A 25,566-nucleotide genomic window follows, 5' to 3' on the forward strand; every position below is an offset into this window, starting at 1 on the left:
AGTGAAGGTCAACCCGGTCCGTTGTGAGATATCGGCTCACTAAAGATAATGGTGGATATGTCGCCCAATTTAGTGGACTAGTTGAAGTTAGACATTAACATTGTTGGATGCCGGCCCAGTAGTCTAGTGGTTAAGCGCTTGCGCGCGAGAGTTATAGGTCGTGGGTTCGAATCTCGCGGTGGGGGGATCGTGGGCGGGCACTGCTGAGGAGTCCCATACTAAGACGAAACAGCCTTCCAGTGTTTCCGGGTTTTCCATGTTGGTCTGGCTTCAATTGACTCATGATCTCAAACATTGAAATTATCATGAATTTCTCAGCATTTTACAGATTATAAAAGTTATAAAGATAAAACTATACCGACAAATTGATCTTAATTGTTTCATTGGATTCATTCAATAAAATAATAATAATAATAAATATCCAATACAAATTGTCTATTAGTACTTTTACTTAGTAAATATTCATTTTATAATAATTTACTAAATTATATTCTTTGTACAACTAATTAGAACGTATGTCTTACTATAGTTTAGTAAATTAAATAAATGTGAATACTTGGTTATTATTATTATTCTGTTGTCATAACTGAGATAATAATATTATAAATGTGTTAAGAAATTAAATATAGTAAAGAAGATTCTAGAATTTGCTACCTAGAAACCATTGAATTATAGATTTATCATTACTTAGTTGTAATAGAATTACATACCATACTTTAGAACAAAAAAATGGTATACTACAAAATTAGTAGAATAAGTATACATCATAGTTGATTTATGGTTTGTGTAAGTGAATTTTTAAAAAAAAGTCTAATTACATGAAACTAACAAATAAATATATTTATACCTACCTCCGTGGAGATTGATTTTCCAGGTTTCAATGATTTTATTTGAATTCTTGAAGTATCAGGCCAATCAAAGAATTTCTCTTTAAATAAGACTGTTTCACCTCTATCCGTTACTTTGCCTAATAAAGTCCATTCTGGTCGTTTACATCCAGAAGCTAATATATCACTGGTGTGTGCTAAAACAATTTTTTTTTAAAAATAATAGGATGCACTTACTACAGATCAAAAAGATTCTTCATTTTGTTGAATAAAATTGTTTTAAACGTATGTATATTAGTTAAACAAAATTGTACTTGTAGTTTTCACTGAAGAAAATTCAAATCCTTCGAGTTAATAATCAACATCAGCTGATAATGAGTAATCCAATAATCGAGAAATTAAAGTCACAATCATCGAATAAAAACAACGTTTCCAGTTGAATCAATTGATGAATACGACTTTATTCAGCTTATGAAAAATAAGTAACATTTTTTTTTCCGAAACAAACTATTTAAATACAGAATCGTTTGACATAGACGTATACATAGATTCATCAACCAGTGTATAAATTAATCGGGTTTAATGTCATTTATCTTTACATACAGTTACACAATGTCATAAAAAAATATAACAACAAGTACACTTTATGAAGGTTTCAAGAACTAAAAAATCACTTCCTTATCCTTTTTTTTATTTATTGATAATGTAAATCATTCTGTGACAGTTTTTTTTCCTTTTTGAAATTGTTCTGAATATCTACAATGTTAAATGAAGTATATTGAGCCATTTCAATTCATGATAACATATCATATACACTTCTCCTAATTCTTCGACAAAAATATGTAATTAGATACATAGGACTGTTGAAAAATAACATTCGCTTGGTTTTATCAATTCAGTCGATTTAAGATGCTTGAAATACATAGCATAAGTAAAGTGAAAAACTAATCATTTAGTTTGTCTGTCAATCATTCATTTAAGTCAAATATTGATATACCAATAAGTTCAGTACATTAAACTACTGTCGTACTTCGAAAGAAAGGAAAAAAAAACACAACTAAAAACAGTAAAAGGTTACTAAATAGTGTCAGTCATGTAGCAGATAAAGTATGGTGAAATAATTAGTTTGTTATAAATAAAATGATATTTATAACGATGTTTATTGTCAGTGTACATGATAATAGCCAAAAATACATAATCGATATCAAATCACAGAAGTCTAATTTAGATTTGCTCAAATTCAACTGATAGTATTACAGTCCAGAGTTAAATCAATACATTGAGATCTACTTCAAATTTTACATTTCCACTATTAAATATTCAATTACAATTAGATTAAATCCGAACATTGAACAAAAGAGGTAGCATTTTGGGGGTGAAACGAATTTTACTTTGACATGTATACACTGAATCTTCCATGTAAATACTACTTATATAAATCAGATGTAATTATGCTGATTTATTGTTAGAAACATAGATTAAGTAATTCATTTCAGTGGCACAAAAAATCGTAAGTACCTGCCACCATTAAGGAATCCTGCATTAAATATGGATCAGATAAGTGAGATAACTGACTGTCAAACTAACCGTATAGAAGCTTTTACTAATACGATAGACAAACTGTTTAAAATCATAATCGCAAACACCTTTTTCTCATTAAACAAGAATTGAAGTTATATTCGTCGACAACATTATAGTTGTCGGTGACTTTTAATGCTTCAATCTTTATTAAAATTTATAAACGTTATTTCAACCATCAGGGTTTCTTTGTTACTTATTACTATATCCTCTGATGAATCCTCTTTGAAATATAGTCTACTAAATATTGTCTTTGAAACAAAAGGATTTTTATTTTGGTGTTTAGGCAGTTTGCAACAGGAAAAATAACTATATCAACACGATATTTTATAATAAAAATCAATCCGCTTATCATTACAGCACATGTCTTGAAACATCATATATAAGGGGAGAATTTCATAACGTTTCGTACCACCAATACTATCAAAACAATGACTTTCATCTATTTCGCTAATAAACTGTTTTACTATCTTAGCCATAATAGTGGATAATAAACCAGGTTTAAAACAAAGTTTAGCTAATGAGAACCTCAACTTGTTTATGATTCTTATTTCTTTGTGTAATAGCTTCCGCAGAAGGCGAGTCAATAGCCAGTTACTTTATTGTATGTGCTCGTAAAACGAGTGCAGAAAACAATTATCTATGCAACTCTGGTGATGATTGATTCACCTCATAGCGAGTGACTTCAGCATTTATATGTCTTTAATTTATCATGCCATAAATTAAGAGATGTTTTTAATGACGCATATCGTATTAAATAATGACATTACATCTGATATGACTTCTCTTTTCTTCCAACCAGTAGAACGAAACTGGTGAGTTCAGAACTCAAGAACTAACCATATTTCCGTGAAGTACAGGTTTTCCTACGTTATAAGCAACTAGAATACACTGCCGTTAGAAGCGGTATTTTATTTGATCAGTTGATACAAGATTAATGGCATTCTATTGTTGAAGCTGAAATCCAAAACTCGGATTCCAAATCTTATTGTATCAGTCTTTGATGGTTTGAAGTAATCATTTTGTTGATTATTTACTACATTTTCTATAAGTTAGTCTGTCATTGATGTTAGTAAATAGATATGAACTACTGAATTCCTTCACAGCGGTCAAATGATGCTGGCACTCCCTGCAACATCTTATGCTCCTCAATTCGGAGGCATGTTGAGTAGTAAATGGTCACTAGAGAATACCTCCAAGCTAAAACAGCTGTCTAGTGCTTCCTAGAAATCTGTGAATGCCCAGGCAATGTTTTTCCATGATGTAAACTATCGTCAAAGGAAAATATTTTCCATAAAACACTAGATTAGACAAGATTTATTACAAAGAAATAATAAAATCTTCACTGAAAATGACGTTGTCTCTTTTACCATTCTCTATAAGCTTTCCAATTAGAATTATAACAGAATTACGCCTTACTAAGTAAAGTAGTAAATAATCAAACCGAATATGGTCATGTCGAAAACCAAATAAATTTTCACTTCAATCTTTAAATTCTCATACAGGACCTAAAAATCTGTTTAATTAAACAATGTAATATTTAAAATGGGAGAGAAAATAGCTTGTCTCAAAAATAATTGGACCACTTAAAGGTTACATAAATGGTCTGATCAGTTTTGTTTACTACACACGTTAATGATGATAATCTTAATTTATGATATGCATTCACATGGTACAACAATATGAATAATAAACAGATACTGGCTATTTAGAACTGAATAATTTCATTGAAATGATTAAATCGAAAATCGATAGTCTGATTAATTAAGAAGTCAAGACAAGTACTATTACTTACAGTTTAATGGATCCAGTGGGTTTAATTTACACTGACCAAAATCATAATTCATGTTGTATGCCTTATGGGCTAATTCAATACCAGCTTGACGGAGTTCAGAAGTAATTTGTTTACCGGTCCATAAATACATTTCAGATCCAAAGTCAAAAACGAATGCCTATAATTAATTGAAAGAACAGTTTTAACAAATAAATTGATCATTTGCGAAAGATTTAAAAGTAACATGATCAGAAGAGAAAATTATTAGGGGAATTCATAGTATTCTTCTATATAAGCTTATATACCATAACAATAATGTGTACGTCAGAACACTTTTTCATGTATTAGTATATCTTGAAATAAGGATAATTCTAGTAAGATCTAAAAGGTAGAAAATTAGAGTAAAAGCTTGTTGTTGACCGCTTTTAAGTAAAAACTGGTTCAGCTTGTATCAATGAGTAAAGAAAACAGCACTAAAAATAATGTTTTTACAATAAAACATAGAATCGGCTTAAAGAGTTGTTGAATTTCGAACACTTACTCACTAATTTGTAATAAAAGATTAGTATCAGGAGGGGTTTTGTGGATATTATAGTAATCTCAATAGTTGAGATCATAAGTCAATGGCAACTAGACCACCATAGAAAACCTGGAAGCACTGGACGGCCGTTTCGTCCTATTGTTAGACTCCTCAGCAGTGCGCGTCCACGGTACCACCTCTCAAGATCCGAACCCAAGACTCGCTTAACCATTAGACCACGGAGCCAGCATCCAACAGTGTTAGTATCTAACCTCAACTAATCCATGAAACTGAGCGATACCTACCGGTCCTGGGTTTGAATCTCGCGAGGCAGGATCGGGGTCTTACGATAGGACGAAACGACCGTCCGGTGCTTCCAAGTATTTTTCATGATGGTCTAGCTTCAATTAACTCATGATCTCAACCAATCAAACAAGAGATTAATAGATGGATAGTTTTAAATTTGAACCTACATACTAGTCAACTGTCAAATTAGACTGAACTAACAATCTTTAATCAAAATTTCAACAGTATAAAATGGGTATTCTGTATTACATTGTTAATCACTCTGTTTAAATTTTAGTTAACCTTCAATTCGCTTTTTTCTTAACTGTTAGGCATTTTGATAAGAGACTAGGAGTCAATACAATTTACTGAAATTAAAATACAGGAGACAGTATTATCCTAATACTTTTGAACATAGTACTAACAATTCACAATCATTAAAATATCAAATATAAAATTACATAGATAGAATATGTATTGAATTGGATGAATGTAAATAAAAAATTTCAAAGAACAACACAGATCACGTGTAACACATGGTTAAGGTAATCGATTTTTATCTGAAATAGAACATTTGAATTGATTTATTTCTTGCACATTTTATACGTGCAATGAAACTTTTGTTAAAAGTGCAATTTTACAAAATGTTGATTTATATATGTGTATATAACAAAACATTACAACCAGTGGTAAATGAAGGGTATCAGTGATAATCAACTTGTTTTGCCAGTGATATAAAAACATGTAGCTTATATATTATTTAATTGTAAATTGATGTTTTTCTTTGAAAGTGTTTTGTTGTTGAAATATTACAAAGTTTTAAGCTATACCATGTTATGAGGTATTATTTCATGTTGAGGGTATCTTTTTTTGATGGATTTCTGTTCTCTGAGCTGGATGGTTTGGTCGTGGAGCTTTCATCGTTCTTCTGAACGTTGATGATGTCGTTTAGAAGAACGATCAAAGCTCCACGACCAAACCATCCAGCTCAGAGAACAGAAATCCATCAAAATCATCCACCTGAACTACAAATCTTCTCCATCATCTGAAGGTATCTTTCTTTACGTATACGTGCGATACATGAAATGTATGACAAAAAAAACATTTATTGGAGTCGTAGGCTATTGAGTAAAAGACACATTTGTTCACTGAATAAATGTTATAAATAACACTGAAGTGAAAGAAACAAATTTCAATGTTTTTTTAACACTCATCACTTGAAGGCACCAAACAATTAAGTCAGTAAGAACAAAATACATGAAATACACAATACCACTAGATCTAAATATTGAACTTTAAGAATCTGATAGATTAATCATTCACATAAATATTTAATATACTGGACGTAAATGAATGATCACTGATTAATTTTTCTTGATTATAAGCTTTGTTTACAGTCAAGCTTTTGTTGATATATAGTGAAATCGTATGCATAGTTAAGATTCACCTAAACATAACTTGAAATATTTGATCACTCTTAACAATAAACTGTCGTAAACAATGTAAACTAACAGATACATCATGAGTGTAGAATTTTTCTAGGAAAACTGTAAAGTGTTTAATTTGTTTATTACATTCTTATTTGCTTTTTATGATACTTTTGATAACACAATTCACGATCATTTTGTTAAAAAAGTGACCTTTCAGAGTAGTGTATAGACAATTGATATCTTTGTGAGGAAACTGTAAGCAATAACAACTGTAGCAGTTACATTTTTAAAACCCTTAAAGAGTTTATACACTGTATTACATTTGATTACAAGTCTATTATTGGCAAAAACATCGTTGAATATTAAACGTTAAATCTATAGTATATTAATTAATTCATAAACAAACCTGATCTGATTGTAAGATATGATATTTCACTGGGTTACCCCAACACTCTTCACATGGTATTAAGCCATCTAAAGTAACACGATACACACGATTAGTGTGCTGAATCATTAGTTCATAGCGTTCGTCTTCTTCAGGTGGTCCAGCGTCTAATAGGATATAATTTTTGAAACAGAAAAGATCACTTAGTTGTAGCAACAACTTTTATATTTTACTTTTCTGCAACACAAAGATAACTTAATTGACTGATTTAAGAAATATGAGGTAAGATCATATTCTAGTAATGAATAACCATTGTCATAATAGTTAGTCTAGTGCTTAATTACGACTGAATAGAATCTATTAAATAAATTGTAAGACTGAGTTAGATCGTTTTGAATGTTACGATAAGCATCGATTCCTAAGAGAACTGTGGATATGTCTCGTTGACGAACTCCAGCTAGCATCAACTTTTACATCAAGACCTCTTGCCTGTTGTCCATGTTTAATCTTCCATTTTTGTTTCAAAACTAAAAAAGATGCTTTTGGAATATTATAGTTATCAGTTGCTCATTCTCATATTAGAAAGTCATCTTCAAGAAAGTATATGATTAACATATCTCAATACATATTTAGACAAAATCTCTTCATATGGTTTTGTGCTACATTAGGATGACATATAGACATTCAACATCAGTTATTTAGTTATTGAATAGCTCCCAAAGTAAACTATTGTTTATCGAGTGATATTTCTTTTATATATTTATATCATTAGTTGACATCCATTTGTAGAAGTTAATACTTAACGATGGTTTTGGTAATATTTATTCAAAAACTCAATTTATTTCCCATTTTATAAATTCTACATCACATTATGATGTTAAGTTGGACTAAATTCCATTATTAATAATGTATATAAAACTCTTTATGAATCTGGACAGTTGTAGATGGATCCGATACAGATAATTAGTTCGTTTAGACAATTTACCATTTCATAATGAACGCAATTGAGACATTTTCTCTATCACCAGAGATCAATGAAGCTTATTTAAGACTTTTTTCTAGTTTTCCTCTTAATTTAACTATCAATCATTAATATTCGGTCTGCTTGAATACCTTTTCCTGCCATCTAAATATTTCAACAAGTTGTCTGTTTCCTTGTTTGCTTTAAAAGTTCATTATGTGAATTAATTGCATAAACTATTCAGGTGCGTTTGTGAAAGTTTACAACTTTTCGTTATACAAGTTACAAAAATGTACAATCGGAGACATCTTGATGGCTGACAATATGAGTTGAAAAGAATGAATATTATTCAGATGGTGACTTCTGAAATGCTAATTTCTAGTTGGCGATCACTCAATAGTTATCGTCAGTATCGATCAAGAAATAAGAAACGGAAACTCACCGTAATACTTTGGGCTGAGAATTTTATATTGTACCAAAAATATAGAGCTAATAACAGTTCATTTGAATCGGACTATTAAAATGTCAGAAAATCATCAATTAAAGGGACTAAAAATAATTTATTAGTCTCATAACTTACGATGAACCATTTGTGGTGAATTATAACCTAGAGCTTTCCAAAACTTTAAAGCTGAAGAATAGTGCTGATTAGAACTACCAGTTGTGTTATTTTGATTCTCATTATCCAAACAGCCAGCAACATTGTAAGAATCAGTATTTTCATGTATTGCAATATAACCATCACCGAAATTTTGTGCTGCTTCACCTAAATTCCCAGTATATGACAATTCATGCTTTTTGTGAATCCATGATGCTAACTCTCGAGTTTTATTCACTTCAACAATATTGGCGGATTCACCAAACCAAGCGAATACTGAATCAGTTGTGATAAGAATAAAACAGTCACCGGAATTCATAGATTTGGCTGAAGGGGCAACTAAACGAACTTGAACATGACGTCGACCTTTAGTATATAAACAGTATAAGTGAGAAATAGCAGTATAAAATCTCTTATTATTGTCTGATTATATGTACAAGCATTTTTATTATATGACATAGGTGAAATCTTTATGTTATAAAATACAAGTACAAAATTCAGTTTGCCAGACTGAAAATTTTGTGTATGATGCGAAACTGCTCGTACTGGAGACTAACAGTCAGAAGTCATATAGCTTTGACCTTACTTGTTAGGATTTATCGGCAAGGACGATATGTGGCTTCCAGAAACGTCATTTCTGTAAAGTGTCAAGATTCATTCCATTTAGATTATGACTCAAATATCTTAGTTTTAATTGCAACTAATTTAACATATAACCAGATGTATTCAAAAAAGAGTGGCCAAATAGTTTTTATTGATTACATTTCGGTTCTCAGTTAATCAGCTTGCATACGATATTCTGTTTTGAAATTGATGTTTACTAAGAGGTGGTCACACGTTGGTATATATTTGAAGTAAAACTGACCGTATTCTTTTAATAGCGAATCGATTTTAGTTCTGAATGCTTTTGATGAAATTCAAAATCATCTGTTCTGATATTGACAAATGTTATGCATAGGTACTTCACGGATGCTATGGTGTCAAAAATGTTCTAAAACTTCCTTGATTTCAGATCATGTAATTGTTTGATGAAAATAGACTAAACAATGAACGGCAGAGCTTGCCGGAGACAATTACTACCTTCACATACTTTAAAGAAGTATTATAAATTAAGCAAATTTAAACGATTAGTAAATAAGTATCTACAAATCCAGTTAAATATTGAGAAGAAAGGAAATTATGATTGCTTAACTAATCTTAGAGAAAAGACCTGTCATTTTTATTAATAACAACATCTGAACAATGTATGGCAAAGAGTAATCTAAAAAAAATTTGTCTTCATTCTTGAAGATATTACAAATGTAGTAAATCTTTCATAAGTTTCCATCTTTCCAGTTTATAAATTATCTGTAACATTTAGAGACCATGCTACTGTCAAACTTCAGCTTAATTGCTAGATTCACATTATTAAAGTTTCAAATGATTAATAATAAAGTGTGAGTATTTTGCTACAAACTACTAATTTTTCCGTTTAACCATTCCTATAGCACTTTGACTGAGTTACAGCAGGTATCGATAATGTACACTGACCTTTGATATGCAACAACATGATTGGTTTGTAAGGTAAAAGTTGTCTTTGGGTTGAAGAGTTACGAAGAGATTGTCCTTCTTGGACTGAACGTAGATTACCTTTGGCCTCATTTATGTCCTCAGAGCATGCGAGACCAGCTTTAGCTGAATCGGCTAGAATTGAGTTTTTTGCAGCAAAATCTGAAAGTCAGTAAAATAGGGACAAAGTTGTTAAAAGATAAATGATTTTCTAATAAGTAAATACCACTTGTTTACAGTTGAATCGTGTTTAGTAAAATAAAAGTCTACACACAGTTGATTGACTAATTAATAAGATTAATTCAAGAATAAGGAATACACGTTTTATGTTTTACTAGTAAGATACGTGTTGATCGTCCATCGTTAATAAGTAGTTCTTAATGCAAGAAAAGGCTCACAACAGAATTTGATATCACTTTATCAATGATTAATTATCTTTCAGTATTTCCATGACTTGTTAAAAAGTATTAAAAATCCTTAGATTTCTGTGTTATAAGTAGTTAGTTAGGACATGTAAACTAGTTAGAATAATCATCACACATTTCGACTTCAACATTTCTGATGGTCCTATCAACTTATTGAAGGGTTTTAATATTTACTGTAACAGTATATATACTAAGTATCATGTTAAACGATTCATACGGCTTAAACCACTTGAACTTCTGGGAAATTAAGGTTGTACTAAAATAGTTTTGAAGTGGCCCGAACAGGTTTGAATATCTTTTAGCAAAAGCCCCAGAAATTCGTCACGTTTGATGCACTAGTTGTATTTTTAATGAAACTCAGAAGAAAGAACCAGTTAATCATGTATTAAGTCCGCCAATAATTAGTCCGAATTATATGATTTTAGTACAACACAGTATTTGACTACTATATCGAAATGCAAACTAACTTTTAATTATGAAAATAGGTTAACGATTGCATCGGATTCATATTCACTTCCTAGTTATAACACTATTCATGACTACACAAAAGTTGATAACAAAATCATTCATAGATAAAAGTACGTACAGATATTAAGTGTACATATGTTTCATAAGTATCAGTTTCTACATTGTCTAGTCTTCCGATTTTCACCATTTTGAATTATATGTGTAGTAATAACTACTACTAATCTGATGGCCTCTTCAAGGTATTGACTAACTTAATTTGAAATATGGACAGCAGACAACTTCTCGGAGTTCTAGTGAGAAGCCGTGACCAGTGTTGCTAATCCGTGTCGGGTAGAGACCAGTATCTACCTTGTTATAATGGAAGATGGTCGCGCAATTTCATGGATTGGTTGAGGTTCGACAGTAAAACCATTGGATGCCGGCTCAATGGTCCAGTAGGCTAAGGGTTCACGCGCGAGACTGAAGGCCCTTGGTTCGAATCCCATGAGCAGGATCGTGGATCACGCTGCTAAGGTGTCCCACAATAGGACGAAAAGGTCGTTCAGTGCTTCCAGGTTTTCACTGATGGTCTAACATCAATCGGTTCATGATCTCAACCAAACGCCCAGTAATCTCCACAACCTGTATACTGGTAGATAACTTTTGGTTATATCAATAAATAAACATTATTTCATCCATATGTATGTATAATGTGATAAGAATTAAGTAAAAACACTTGTTTTTTATAACATTTCTCCTGTTATACTTTGCTTAAATAGATTGGTTCAGTTATTAAATTACATCAAGTTATTGATTGCATCTATTACCTATAGTGAGCCTGATGTCAGGTTTTAGTGACTCCATTAAAAGTATATTTGTGTGTTCTATGCATTTTTATCTAACTGACATTTGATTACATCGAAATATGCAGGCTAACTGTATTAATTTCTTGGTCGACAATGCAAACTGTTCAATATGTTCAACAAACAATAAACAGTATAAAAACTAGATCATATTCCTTATTGAACCAAAAACAAAAGATAAATGAGCATATTTCATCTTTTTTTTGACATATAAAAAAAATCAGATTACTTTAGTAAAAGATACTTTGTTTATGAGACACATTATCTAAACATCAACATTATAGTGAAATAATACAGTAAGTTAAGCTGAATTGTTCATTTTTGTTTTGTTAAACACTTGTTTCTTCAATTTTATTTATCTAATGTAAACAAAACTAAAGTGGATTCTTGTAGAAACGTATGAGAACTTTTCAGTTTCTAAGTTTTTTATCTAGTTAAAACGAGTTTTATTTCTTTCTGGAAGTGATTGTTTAACTTTAGTTTTTAAATTGCCATTCCTATAGCCTTGAAGTTATCATAAACTTTTATTAACTATTGACATGCATACGCCCAGGACAAGGCGGGTTTGAGAATGCTGGTCGGCGGCTTATGCTCCATTTGGAGTAACAGGCGTAAGTAAGTAGTAAGTAAGATATTCATATGTTTTCTGTGTTTCTTCCCTCAAATTAATTTAACCGAAAACAACTTAGAAGTAACTTAGTCACAAGTCAGTCAAATCAAATTAGGACTGGATAAACACATGAGAGGCAGTTAAATTTGACACAACAAATTAACCCAGTGATATAAAGTTATCAACACAAAGCTCAAAATAGTAGAAGTAGTAATATGGTGTAGTGTGTGCTATTGATGTCGACAGATATATAAAGTATGTATCATCAATAGGAAGTGAAATATATGACAGTAACAGGTCAAGAAGATCGAAGAAAACATAACGGGAACCGAGAATGATCGGTGTGGAAACAATGAAGTCTAAGACAATTGATAGACATTTTTCAAATGAAGTATTTACTGTATAGTTCTCAGATTTTACTAAGAGATTCTGTAATTTAGTGTCCGAACACATTTGGTTGTGCCCATCCATGTGCTTGTTCACGACAATAATAATGTCAGCAGTAGTAGAAAGATTAATTTTTGTAAGAAGAAAAAAATGTTTACAGTAGGTGTACGAGAAAGTTAACACACTACATATAAATTCGTATTTCAGATTGGAAACACAAAGTAAAGTGTACCTTCTTTGATTTCTGGTAGCTGGATCTAGAGAAACGGACTTTATTAACATCTGAAAATGGCTTAGCAAACTAATAGTGTATAGACCAGAACAATTCATATATGTCCTGAATTTGAAAAAAAGTAAACTTTAACGTATTGTATGTTTTAGCACTGGAATATGTTACAACTATTTAGTAATTACGTTCCATTGAATAAGCATATTTAACTAAAATATCAATAAATAATATGGTTATTATTCTGCAAAAAGTAATTTACCTAGGTCAGTTCTAACAGATGGATCCACTGTACGTAATAATGTTTTAAACGGTGTGATATGTTTACCAGATTCTTGATCTGTTGAAATAGCTTCCAAAGGTGTACGAATTTCTTCATAGTTCGATTTTATGTTTTCTCTCTGTTCTAAAGCTTTTAAAGGATTTTTTAAGTCCCGTGGAGGTTTACGTTTTTCTGGTCTAGCAGCACGTCGTGCATCAGCTATCCTTTAAAAATACAATTGAATATAAATTTAAAACGTCATTGTATGTTTCATTTGTAAATATGGAACATATTTTTCTTAAATATTTGGATATTCCATATTATAGATTTATGATTAAGCCTTATCGTTTTCATCTATTTCTGCATTATAATGAAATGTGACTGGCGAAAATCTGACATATAGTTAAGGCTAATAGATTAATAATGTAAGCGTAACTCTCTCTTCATTAGTAGTTAATGGTCAAATTTTTCCAGTCAATCAAAGGTTCAATATACGTTATTAACCGTAATGATGATAATAATAAGTAGTTAACAGTAAGTGTCATAATAAAACATTAATTATATTTTTGTTAAATATTACAATCTCTTACCTTTCATACACGTTGTTTAAATCTTTATTTGGTTGCGAAGGCAAAGTCGGAAGCTTAACTGGTCCAACTGCACTAGTTGTTTCTATAGTCGTTTTACTGGTGAAGAAATCTGTTAATTCTTTATCTTCCATAGTAGGTACGCTAACATTTTTGGAAATATGAAATGCCTTAAAAAGTAAAATGACATCATGCTTAAAATATGGTATGGTCATGAAGTAAAACACAAGTACATAAATTCCAGGTTGCTTTATTTGTGTTTAACTTCTCTGTATCATGATTTAAACTGTTCACCTTGATCAAACAGTTTTAAGTTTTGTTCTTATAATTTCGAGGAAAATTTTCAACAAATGAACAATATTCCGTACTAGATAAATAATATATTTTTAATATCCCGATGAGTAGAAAAATTAGATTTTCTGACGTTTCGTGACTTAGTGTAGGCTACTTCTTCAGAGAATAAATAACTACATCGAAATTAATCCAAGTTTACGTAGTGATAAATGTGATCAATCAAAAACAGGTCTGAATAAATCAATGTCATGTCATTTCGGTCAAGGTGATTCATAAACGAGATGTATGCAAATTCGTGTATATGTAAGTGTGCTCTGTTAAGGATGAAAAATATGTGACCTTTATGGTGAGAAAGGATCGAGTTTAATTTGTTCCGTATTGTTACGGTTTATATTATAGGCCAACATCAACAAGTGTACTTGATAATTGAAAGCGAAAATTACTTTCTAAATAAAGTCAGTTGACTAGCTAATTATTGACGTTATTCAGCAGTAAAAATATGTAACCATCAAAGTGATAAATGGGATAAGAAGAGAAAATCTCACCTGTCTAACAAGTGGGCTTGGCTTCGTTATGGTAGTAGGTTTATTGATGGGATCGGCTGTCGTAAATGATTCTTGATGTTTGACTTCTTCAAAAAGATAAAATTAACATTCCACGTAAATTCAGATACAGGAATAATATTTACTAGCAATAAGTTTTCCAACATAAAGTTTGTTGAAGAGAAATTAGGAAATACAGGTTATAAATATTTCACTGTATGAAGTAGGGCTATTAGTAGATCTCATCCGATGTTCAGTATACACTTACAGAACATTCAAGACAATATAAATGAATATAATGGGGTCAAATCTATAATACGGACCAGGAAACTAACAATAGGCAGTTCTACTAATGTGCAATCTGGTGTCTTCCTACATGTTAGGTGATTAGATCCAACTTGCAAGAAGCCCTCGACCTAGATCTTACAATAACTGATACTTATTACTAGGTATATTTGGGATCTGAACAGAATGAATGCTATCCAGCGAGTTCAAACCTGTAGCAAGGCCAAAGATATTATCACTGAGCTATTCAAGGAGTTTTCCATATACTTCAGAAAAATCCTGGTTGCTGTACTAAATTAGTGGAGAATCCTATCAGGCAATACAAAAATTTATGTTTGATTAAGTGACAGATGTTAAGTATGTATAGTACAACGTTTGTATATTCATATCAAACATCATCAGTTCCAAATATTATTTTATATAGTCTCTTAAATTATAACGGGAAAGAATTAGTTTAAGCCTATAATTTCCACATTTAATGTGATTTCATAAAAGGGACAATTTAATTTGTAATAATGTACCATTTCGTCAATTATTGCACGTATTCAGTAATTTGGTCATCGAAAATTTCGGAAATATTTTTATGATTGAGTAAAATCTCCATAGAATAATTGATTACAGGATATAATCAGTAAAGTTTCATATTCACAAATCGCCAATACATCCACTTAATTGTCAGGGTTCCTCTTAAACTTTTCTAACAGACTAAAAGTTAATGGAATAAATAAATAGAAATTGTCACATTCTTACTCCCCCTCATCATCATCATTGTAAGATAAATTTAAAGTGAAATTTCAATTATTCCTCAGATGCATTTAATTAGTTCAGATAAGCAATATAGCCAGTGTCTCATCAGTGGCTAGTTTCAAATTGTAACTGAAGTAACATAACATTAGGTAATACGAATATTCGTCAGTATTCTAACGAATAGTTTGATTAAAATTGAGCGTTGAGTATAGAAAAGTCATTATATATGAAAATTGTATTTGAAATAATCTCAGTTATTGTAATTTAAAATAATTCCGACGTTTCGTCTAGTAAACTTGTCCAGACTTCTTCAGAGTAATAATCGTAATTGTTATACGCTATATATTTTTGTTTGATGATTTTGATTTTGAATATTACCCTGAAGAAGTTCAGACAAGTTTTCAGGATGAAACGTTGAAATTATTGCTGAGATTATTTCAAATATAATTTTCACATATAATGATAATATTAGTTAATTAATTAGCATAATCTATTATTGGTCTCCAGAATTAAACATGGCCAGTTTTCTTATAAAAGAATTATTTTATAATATCACTTCTATGATCAATTCCTGATGAAATTCTTCGACAGTTACGGCCGATTCAAAACCCAGGTAAAAGAAGAGGGTTGGGCATGGAGTTAAAAAAAACTGTAAATAAGGAAAGTTATTTTAGACGGTTCTATGGCCAGTCGACTTATTAGTAATAACAAACTGATAATTTTAAAATTTAAAATGGCTTATAAAACTATCAGTCTAAAAATACCGAGTTATTATAACTTGCTTCTTTCAAATTTTACCAAGAATTATAATTTTACAGTAAATAGCAAGTCATATAGTTGCAATTAATTTTATCTCCTTAAAAGTAATACTACTTACTATTTAATTAACAAACATTTTACATTGAGAATGGGTTTGTCTGATTAATGTTTAAGTTTTATTAAGTTCTGAAAGATTTACCGCCTTTCTTCATCTTGAAGTTGACATGTGAAGCGACCAATAAATTAATCTTGTTATATCTTTTGCATTTGAAAAGATTATCACGAAAATGTATCTATCTAGTGAGCATTGTTAGTTTTGAATTTGTGCTGAATTGCCATTTTCACTGACTACATCAAATGATTGAGATCATGAACCGATTGATGTTGGACCACCTTTGGAAACCCCGCTCGCGCGAGACCGAAGGCCCTGGGTTCGAATCCTGCGAGCAGGATCGTGGATGCTCACTGCTGGGGAGTCTCACAATAGGACGAAATGGCCATCTAGTGCTTCCAGATTTCCAAAGGTGGTCTAGCTTCAATTGACTCATGATTTCAACTACTGAAACATATATTTAACAACTCTCCTTTTTATTAAGAACATAAATCATAGTAAAATACATTGAATCCGCTCAATTTTTGTGTACACTGAACTAGCCATAAATGTTCATAAATTTTATGGATAAGTTGTGCTCATTACTGGCTGATTTCAAAAATAAGTTACGAAATTCTAGACAGAAGTCGTATTTGACTGTGTTCAACCAGTACTGGAATAAGACAGACATCACCAATAAAAATTGACAACGGTTGAGTGATATATCTAAATTATAGCTTAAATTGAAAAGGTAAACTATTAAATTATGCATTAGTAATTTGTTAATACTAATAATAAGACTTAAAACCACTTATTCGATTCTTTAAAGAGACATAAGTGTGAAAAATAGCAAAATTAGAACAGTATCCTTTCAATTTTTTAATGGCTCACTAGCTGATACCAGTTTGTGTACACTTGTACGTCATCTGATCTAAATGATTATGAACCCTTTTCACAACCAAACAAGTTCGATTTATCAAAATATTTTTTTGTTCGAAACGATTATGACGTCATAAGACACAAATTTGTGTTACCATGTTATTTGAAAATATGGAAATTTGTAATAATTAGAAGAAAATACAGACGTGAAGTAATCATGATGGTTATAATAAATATTGTTAACAGCTTTCATGTATGTGTTTTATGGCTGATGGCATCACGAATTCATTGGCTTATTCTAGTTCTATTTATATAACATTCTTGTACTTGTAGAAAGTGTTTATTTAGCTTCATCAATAAACCGAATTCATTTATACACTTTCCTCCCATAAACTACTTTTACTAAACATCTAATTTATAAAGTTATTAGAAGACGCCAAATGGAGTGATCCTATGATAATTATTTACTTTTGAAACATTTGATTCTAGGAACTAACCCTATGAAAATTACAGACCGGATTCATGAATTTCAATTTCAGTTAACTGCTTCAAAACGTCTGTTTTTTTAATTATTTATAGAATTTCATCTTGTAATTGAGTTTAATATTCTAATATATAACACTATTGAATAGTTCACCTAACAAGTAACTAATGAAAGTATATGTTGTCGGAACTAAAAGAATAAGATTAAGTTAAAAAGTTTACTATTCCATACAATTGTACTGAATTTAACCGTGGCCTCTGGGAAAATTCAAGCTTTGTATTTAAAAGATAAAGTTTTCTTATATCTTTACCAGTACAAATCAATAACGTTTGTCATTACAATGTAATAAATTAATTGAAATGCTCCAGTAGGACCGATTCATAACGAATAAAGGTATCTTGTTCTTTGAATACATATCAGATAATTGAAGAATTTCTCATTTATAACTAGCCGATGTTACTCAGAGAGTAAATAACAGTTAAATCCTTTTTATAATTAGTAATATCTTACATTATTTACTAAAACTGGTGAAATTCAAAATTCTAGCATGAGTGTCAAAATCAAAACTCATTACTTGGTGCTAACAAACACAAACATCTGGTTCATCTTTCCTTCCTTCTTATTAAACTGTAAGTTAAACGGATTATAAACATAATTGTTCGAAGTCTCAGGTTTCACCAACATCAACAATATCAAGTTGTTATTACAATAAGTCACGTTCTATTTGTAACTGACAGCTTTATTGGATCAATTAATTCGTAAATTATTTTATTATTTCATTAGTAAATAAAAAAATTATCATTTACCTGAACGATTTTCTTTGCTAGTATTGCGTATTATTGGTTCAACTGGTAAACATTTCGATGTGTTTGTTGTTAGATCTTGTGAATGAGGACATTTCGATGGAAGAGGTTCTAGACTAGTATAGTCATTTGCTACAAGGACAGAAGAATAAAATCTGAGATTATAGTTAAACGTTTTAGTAATTGCAATATTGATCTATAAAGAAATTAGATGATGAAAAGTGAATGGATATAAACTGTTTAAACTTAGCTCCCCAATTAGTTTATACTCATTCATTCATGTAAAACACTGGGTAAACTATCTAAAAATTACTTTTGATCAAAATTTTCAGTATATTTGGATTGTGAGCTGCAAAGGAATCCAAGTTATATTTTTCGTCTTATCGTAGACTTCTCAATTTAATGTAAATGCTTCCTAGTGTTGATCATCACAACGACACTCAAACCCAGTGTCCATCACATCAGATACCAATGCACTAGTAGCAACATATATTAGGAGCGAGTCTTAGTAGGTACAACCAGATGATGAGTCTTGGATTTCACTGCTGGTCATAATCCGGATCCACTGAAACTACAAGTTAATTTAAATATTGTTGTAACGTGTGTGACTGCAGGATAGATGCGCAGCGTTTATTTATCGATCGCTTCTGTGACAGTGACACGTAATACACGTAAGGGACGACCTAGTGCCCTGATTGGCCCTGCTTCGCTGTCTGTCCCAGCCAGTTGAGTCAAGAACAAAAGTCACAGCCTCTGAGTTATGAATTATTGTATTTCAAACATACTCTATTTATATACCAAGCAAACAAACCACATCGTACCATAAAATAGGAAACAACATTTACACAATATTTTACAAGTGAAATAAACATCGACCAATAGGCAATGTACATTTAAGGTCCAAGGCCACCACAGACTTAACACGATAATTATTGGTATATTTTTCCGACTATCCTAACAAATATATAATCAACAGTATGAACAGCCTTTTTTATAAATAATTATATTCTCTACATCTTCTGATTAACATTTAGGTTATCGATCTGAAATTCTAAAATTCATTGATCACAATCAGAATGGGGTTTTTTGTGTAGATTGTAGTAATTTAATTAGTTAAATTCATGAGTCGATTTAAGGAAGATCACCATTGAAAATCGGGAAGCATTGGATGGCATTTCATAGTTTAGCACTCACTTTTACACTGCTAATCACTTTTTTTGTTAAAAGTACCCCAACAAATAGAGTGAATAGATATCACAAAATGGAATATCATTCTAACAACAGATACATTTCCTTATATTGAAACATACGTTTATGTATCTAACATGTTTAGTAAAGATATAACGGGAAATCCTAATTAATTATGAATTAATTTTGCATTCTGTAGGGATGGTCCACAGGTGGACTCGACGAAGCTCAAAAAAGCTCCGAAAGAGCCGGAAACACTCCATTCGATCATACCTTGAAAAAATACTTCAGAATCTCTACGTATATCTTCCCTACTGGACAAATGCTAAAGATACCTGTATGCGGATTGGATGAGCATAATGATGATTTCGTTTTTACTATAAATACGAATAATACCTGAGAGGTTTGTACCATATTTAACACTGTTTGGAATAACATTCTTTCCATTTATCTTCAGTCTTCTCATTCGAGACTTGGAGGGTTCTAGTGTTCGAGTGCTCAAGTTGTACGCGTTATATCAAGAGTCTAACCTCTAGATGTAATACACTGAATCATAAATAAATTGTCTCTAACCACCATCGTTACAAATCAGGCAGAAAAAACCTGTAATTTTTGGATATAAATTATTATGGTCATAAATATCATACAATTTAATTATTTTTTGACAGCATTAATAATTCATGAATATCTAAAAAACTACAAGGCCTCGATTAAAATATCTTACATTTCAGTAGTTTTCACACAATCAAATATGGTATCAACTGACTTTTGTATGGAAGTAATCAAATAAAGGTTATGAATTCCATTCATATAATACATAGCTAAAGAGCAACCCAAGATCTTAGAAAAGTTTTTAAAGTATTTTATAATACTGTGTTAGATTGTATCCCAAAAACACTAATGTGACCATAATTATTTAATTGTGAATAAATTCAGACACTTTTAGATTGAGATTGATGTTAGACCACCACTGAAAACCTGGAAGCGCTGGAATTCTCGGAGTTCTAGTGAGAAGCCGTGGCCAGTGTAGCTAATTCGTGTCGGGTAGAGACAGGTATCCACCTCCTTATAATGGAAGATAGTCGCGCAACCTCATGGACTGGTTGAGGTTAGACATTAAAACCACTAGATGCTGGCTCAGTAGTACAGTAGGTTGAGCGTTCACGCGTGAGACTGAAGGCCCATGGTTCGAATCCCATGAGCGGGATCGTGGATGCACACTGCTAAGGTGTCCCACAGTAGGATGAAACGGCCGTTCAGTGCTTCCAGGTTTTCACTGGTGGTCTAACATCAATCGGTTCATGATCTCAATCAAAAACCTAATAATCTCCACAACCCCTATTCAAACACTTATTTGTTAAATCCATAACGTTTATATTAAAATTGATGACAGTCGTTTTAATTTAATTCTCATATAAGCTAAAAATATCATTGAAAAGTTAACTAACTCAAGAATGTCAAGTTTTGGAATAATTCAATTATTATTCTTTGAAAAAGTACACTGAACACTTTGTTTCAACTTTAGTCAACTCAACTACTTAACTTTAAAGAGATTTTTTCTAAAAGTAGTATGTCATAAATTATTAGAAAGACTTCAACTTGATATCTTTCAAATAATTTGTTTCTAATTGACTGTTATCATTTTAATTTTAACATAAGTATTTGAATATGTTAGATTGTTATGTGAACCGGGTTGAGCGTTAATAAAATAGATTTGAAGTCAATTATTTATGAATGGAATAATAAGCAAAGCTAAGAATGTCCTATAGTTAGTCACTTGCTTCAATCTAGTTGATTTAGTCACTATGATATATGTGTGTATTTCACTCCTAAATTTGAATATTCAACGTATTAATTGCGTATTTTACTAAGAAGTAATGAATCAATAATAACATACTATTTATGTGCTTATAAAAGCAGTGATTCAGTATGCATGTAAATATGTAAACTAACGTTCTAATCTCTCAACAAAATTTAAAAATTAATCATATCAGTAGTAATTTTAATAACAATATCAAAATCAGAATCTTCGATACGAACGTCAAGATAGTTTTACTGTACGGAGCTGAAACTTGGAGAACTACCACAACCATCAACAAAAAGGTACAAGTATTTATAGACAATTTTCTACGTAGGATACTGAATGTTCGTTGGCCTGATACCATCCTCAAAAGTCTACTATGTGAGAGAACAAACTAGCTCCCAGATGAAGAGGAAACAACTGAAAGGATTGTTCAGGTCAGAGTTTGATGAAGAGTGTTGATGGGCGACATATGCTACTCCGTGAGGGGTAATAGGTTCAAGTAAGTAAGTAAGTAATTTTAATATGAATAAAGCACAATGCAAATCAAAAATATTGGAAATGAATTCTCTGGAAAGAGAACTCTTTGCTGGAACAATCTTTCTTATTTAATGTATCAGTGGGTGTATTCCGTTTACTAAGGAATATTCCTTACAAAACAGTTTGTAAACTTTTATCAATCAAATGCCAAGGCAACTTATTTATGAATGAGTCAATTAACGCAACTAATGCAGTTATGACCTAAGGATAAAAATCATATATGTTTATTATATGGTCATTAATTTCTCTTTAGATCACATGTAGGACACACCCATTTGACTCACTTAAATCACTTCAACAACACATTATACATTATTCATCATGAAAATGATATTAGAAAATTTGGAAAATAAATAAGTTGGAAATATCTTGCTGACCTTATGTTTATTTAAAAACAAATACGTTCATAAAGCACATTGGTTATATTAGTAGATACTTTTATTTGAAATTTAAAATAATTTCTTTACAGTTGATTGATCACTAGATAGTGACCAATCTGATGAACATCATGTCGTTCTTAGTGTTGATCGAATTCTATCGATCAAGTTGTGATATGGCCGTTAGTCTCAGTGACCCGACAACGCGTGCACCATCTAGAGATGCAAAGTGCTGGTTAGAGGTAGTTAACAGGAAACGCTAGACCTGAGTTTTGTTCTATTTGGCAGTTGTCTGCAAGATATATCTGTAATCTTGAGAAAACTGATGCTCTTTGATGGATTTAACCCGTGTCACACATCTTCACAGTCAGAGATGTTACCACTGATTTCAAGCCACCTAGACCAGTAGCTCCACTGTGACCTAATAGATAGATTTTGATCAGCGCAAAGAATTTGGCATACATGACATTGGTCAATGATCAATGATCGGTCAATTGCATCTCAGTTTTAAATGTCAGTCGTCTCCCAAATACCTCAGTAGTGCCGTTTCTGACTGTGAAGCTCCATAACCGAATTTCCTAATAGTTTGAATCCCTGAACAGCAACGGGTATCTACAATTTTCAGGGGATCAATATTTAGTATTGGATTCTTACTATCATCAGCTGGTGTCATAATCAAAGGATTTATTAACAAACTATTCATGTTTTGTATAACCTGGTGTAGGACTAAAATGGAATTCAGTCAGTACTAAGCACCATTCAACATAACAATAGTTACTAATTCAAATACATAATTAATTGACTAAACTAAAATGTATGGTTCTATTTGTCGTATCATCTTTATGTATTGTGTTATTCTATTGAAATTTATTCTTTTTAAGAGTAAAATTTGAATACAGAATAAAATAGATCACATTGTATTACACACACTAACTTTTTTTATTTCGTTCAAATATTGGAAAATCATAATCATTTTTATAATCAACACGTTGTTTCCAAGATTCTTGTTTCTCAACTAGTGATAATCGAATTTTATTGATATCACATGATCTATCTACATTTGGTTCTTCTTTTTCAACGCGCTCTCTCCAATTTAAAGTATTCTGTCTAATACAAGCAATCCTGTTTAAGTGGTTAAAATGATAGGAAAGAAAGATTTTTTAAAAATGTATCGTCAGTACTACGGTGGAAATATAATAATAGTTTTTTTTACACAAAATCATAATGTATTAGGTAAATTTAGTAAACTATATTATTATGTTTACTGATATCATAAGAAGAAACTATCTTTCTTTGAAGGTCATTGTCAAAAGCTAATATTGTTATTCTCTACATTTATACAATTGATTGGTTAACCGATATTTATATTCATATTAAATATTTGTCTAGTTCAAAATAACTATGAAACAGAGAATCACGCGTATTTACTAACTAAATCAGTTTCCATTATTGTACAGATAGTTTATAGATGGTATGAAGAAAGATAATTGTATAAAATAGTTTTGATGATTACTTGTAGATAATGTTCCATTACAAAGTTCGTGAAATTCATAGGGGCTTAATTCAATTTCAGGTGTCCAAAGTATTTAGACTGTATTGAAAGTAAGAAACTACTTTTCACATGGTGCTTGATAACTGAATAAATTAGTTTGTTAGTGTTTGGGTTCCATAGAGTCTTGACACTTATAACTGTTTCATTTGGTTGTTAGACTTCTAAGAACCTGTACAAATGAGTTGTAAATTGATCCAACATTTAAAAAAAAAGATAAAATTGTGACGATAATCGAAAATGACAATTATACATATAATACCCTTGGAAATCTCTCGACATAATTCATTGTTAACTGATCTACAGTTTTAAATGTAGTCAACATTTTGATTTGCAATACTATAGATTGATAAACCTAAATGAAAAACAAAAAGTGTCAGATGCTTACTAGTTTCCACTAATTCTTCATCTGATATCAGTACATGGTAGAAAATTAGCTACACATTAAACAATGTTTTCAAATCTTTAGTTTATTCAGGACAAATCTATTAGAAACTGAATATATCAAAACTGACTAGAATGGACTATATTTACATACTTTGAATTCAGTAAACAAATTGCATATAATCAGACAATATTTAACTTGTATATACACGTCTTAAGGACAATAAAACAACAACAACAACAATTTAAGTATCTATAGTTGAACAAATAGTTCATTGTCAATATTGTATAACAACATAGAAGTATTGTAAAAGATTATCATTACCTTTCTCTAATTGACATTTGTGGATAACTCTCTTCACTGTTATTTTCTTTTTGAATAATAATACTATTATTTAATATGGTATTTTCGACTTGTTTATTATTTTGATGTAAATTAAATGAATAGTTGATTGTTCTAGGTAGTTTCCCGGAAAATGATTTATTTTGAATTTTTATTTGATTACCCTCTGGTAAACCACTTTGTTCTAATGAATTTATGGGCCTAAATTCAAATTAATTGAAGAAAACATTTTGTTGGTGAATAACAGTTAAAATGAAATATGTTCAATGTTGATTCTACAAAGAAGATACCTGATTGGTTTGTAGTTAATCTATAACTTTAAATGTGATTAGTTATCTTCAAATGACCTTCATATTAACCAATCATTTGTATGTATATGTATTGTGTGGACTGTTATAAGCAAATTTATGATAATGATATTTCAAAGCACAATTGAAATATAATGTCCAATAAAGGCTACTGAATATTACGATACAATTTGTATCTAACCAGACAATAATCATAGTGGCAAAATGCTTGTTGATACTTGTCATATGATGTGGCTTTTATAGTTGAATATGTCATGATAGGTATGCAGAGAAGTTACAAACAAAGAATATACATTACATCTAATTATAGTGAGTAGTTTAACTTAATTCATAAACTCTCATAAAAGTTAAACATATTGTACAGTTTAGTTAATTTATAAGATGAACAAAAGCTATTTAAATGCACTGAAATTTAGTATGACATTCAGTCATTGTTAGACATAGTGTTCTCGAACTTCAAAACTGTGAATGAAAGATTA

General features: G+C 30.8%; 1 protein-coding gene across 3 annotated transcripts in view; it reads right to left on the reverse strand.

Moving 5' to 3' along the window:
* MS3_00001958 (uncharacterized protein) overlaps positions 1–25,566 on the reverse strand; it is a 94,275-nt gene that overhangs the window by 31,420 nt on the left and 37,289 nt on the right. For 2 of the 3 annotated variants that reach the window (XM_051209483.1, XM_051209482.1), the window contains 11 exons: positions 24,762–24,980; positions 23,438–23,625; positions 18,601–18,729; positions 14,553–14,638; positions 13,717–13,883; positions 13,127–13,350; positions 9,889–10,068; positions 8,341–8,724; positions 6,821–6,966; positions 4,201–4,357; positions 852–1,024 (listed from right to left, as the gene is read on the reverse strand). In XM_051209483.1, the coding sequence (XP_051074939.1) occupies positions 852–1,024; positions 4,201–4,357; positions 6,821–6,966; positions 8,341–8,724; positions 9,889–10,068; positions 13,127–13,350; positions 13,717–13,883; positions 14,553–14,638; positions 18,601–18,729; positions 23,438–23,625; positions 24,762–24,778 (1,851 nt within the window). In that variant the 5' untranslated portion in view covers positions 24,779–24,980. Of the gene's footprint in view, positions 1–851; positions 1,025–4,200; positions 4,358–6,820; positions 6,967–8,340; positions 8,725–9,888; positions 10,069–13,126; positions 13,351–13,716; positions 13,884–14,552; positions 14,639–18,600; positions 18,730–18,910; positions 19,365–23,437; positions 23,626–24,761; positions 24,981–25,566 lie in introns of those variants that run through there. The other variant, XM_051209484.1, reaches the window with a different exon arrangement.

The sequence above is a fragment of the Schistosoma haematobium genome, chromosome 1, assembly GCF_000699445.3.
Source record: "Schistosoma haematobium chromosome 1, whole genome shotgun sequence".
Lineage (NCBI taxonomy): Eukaryota > Metazoa > Platyhelminthes > Trematoda > Strigeidida > Schistosomatidae > Schistosoma > Schistosoma haematobium.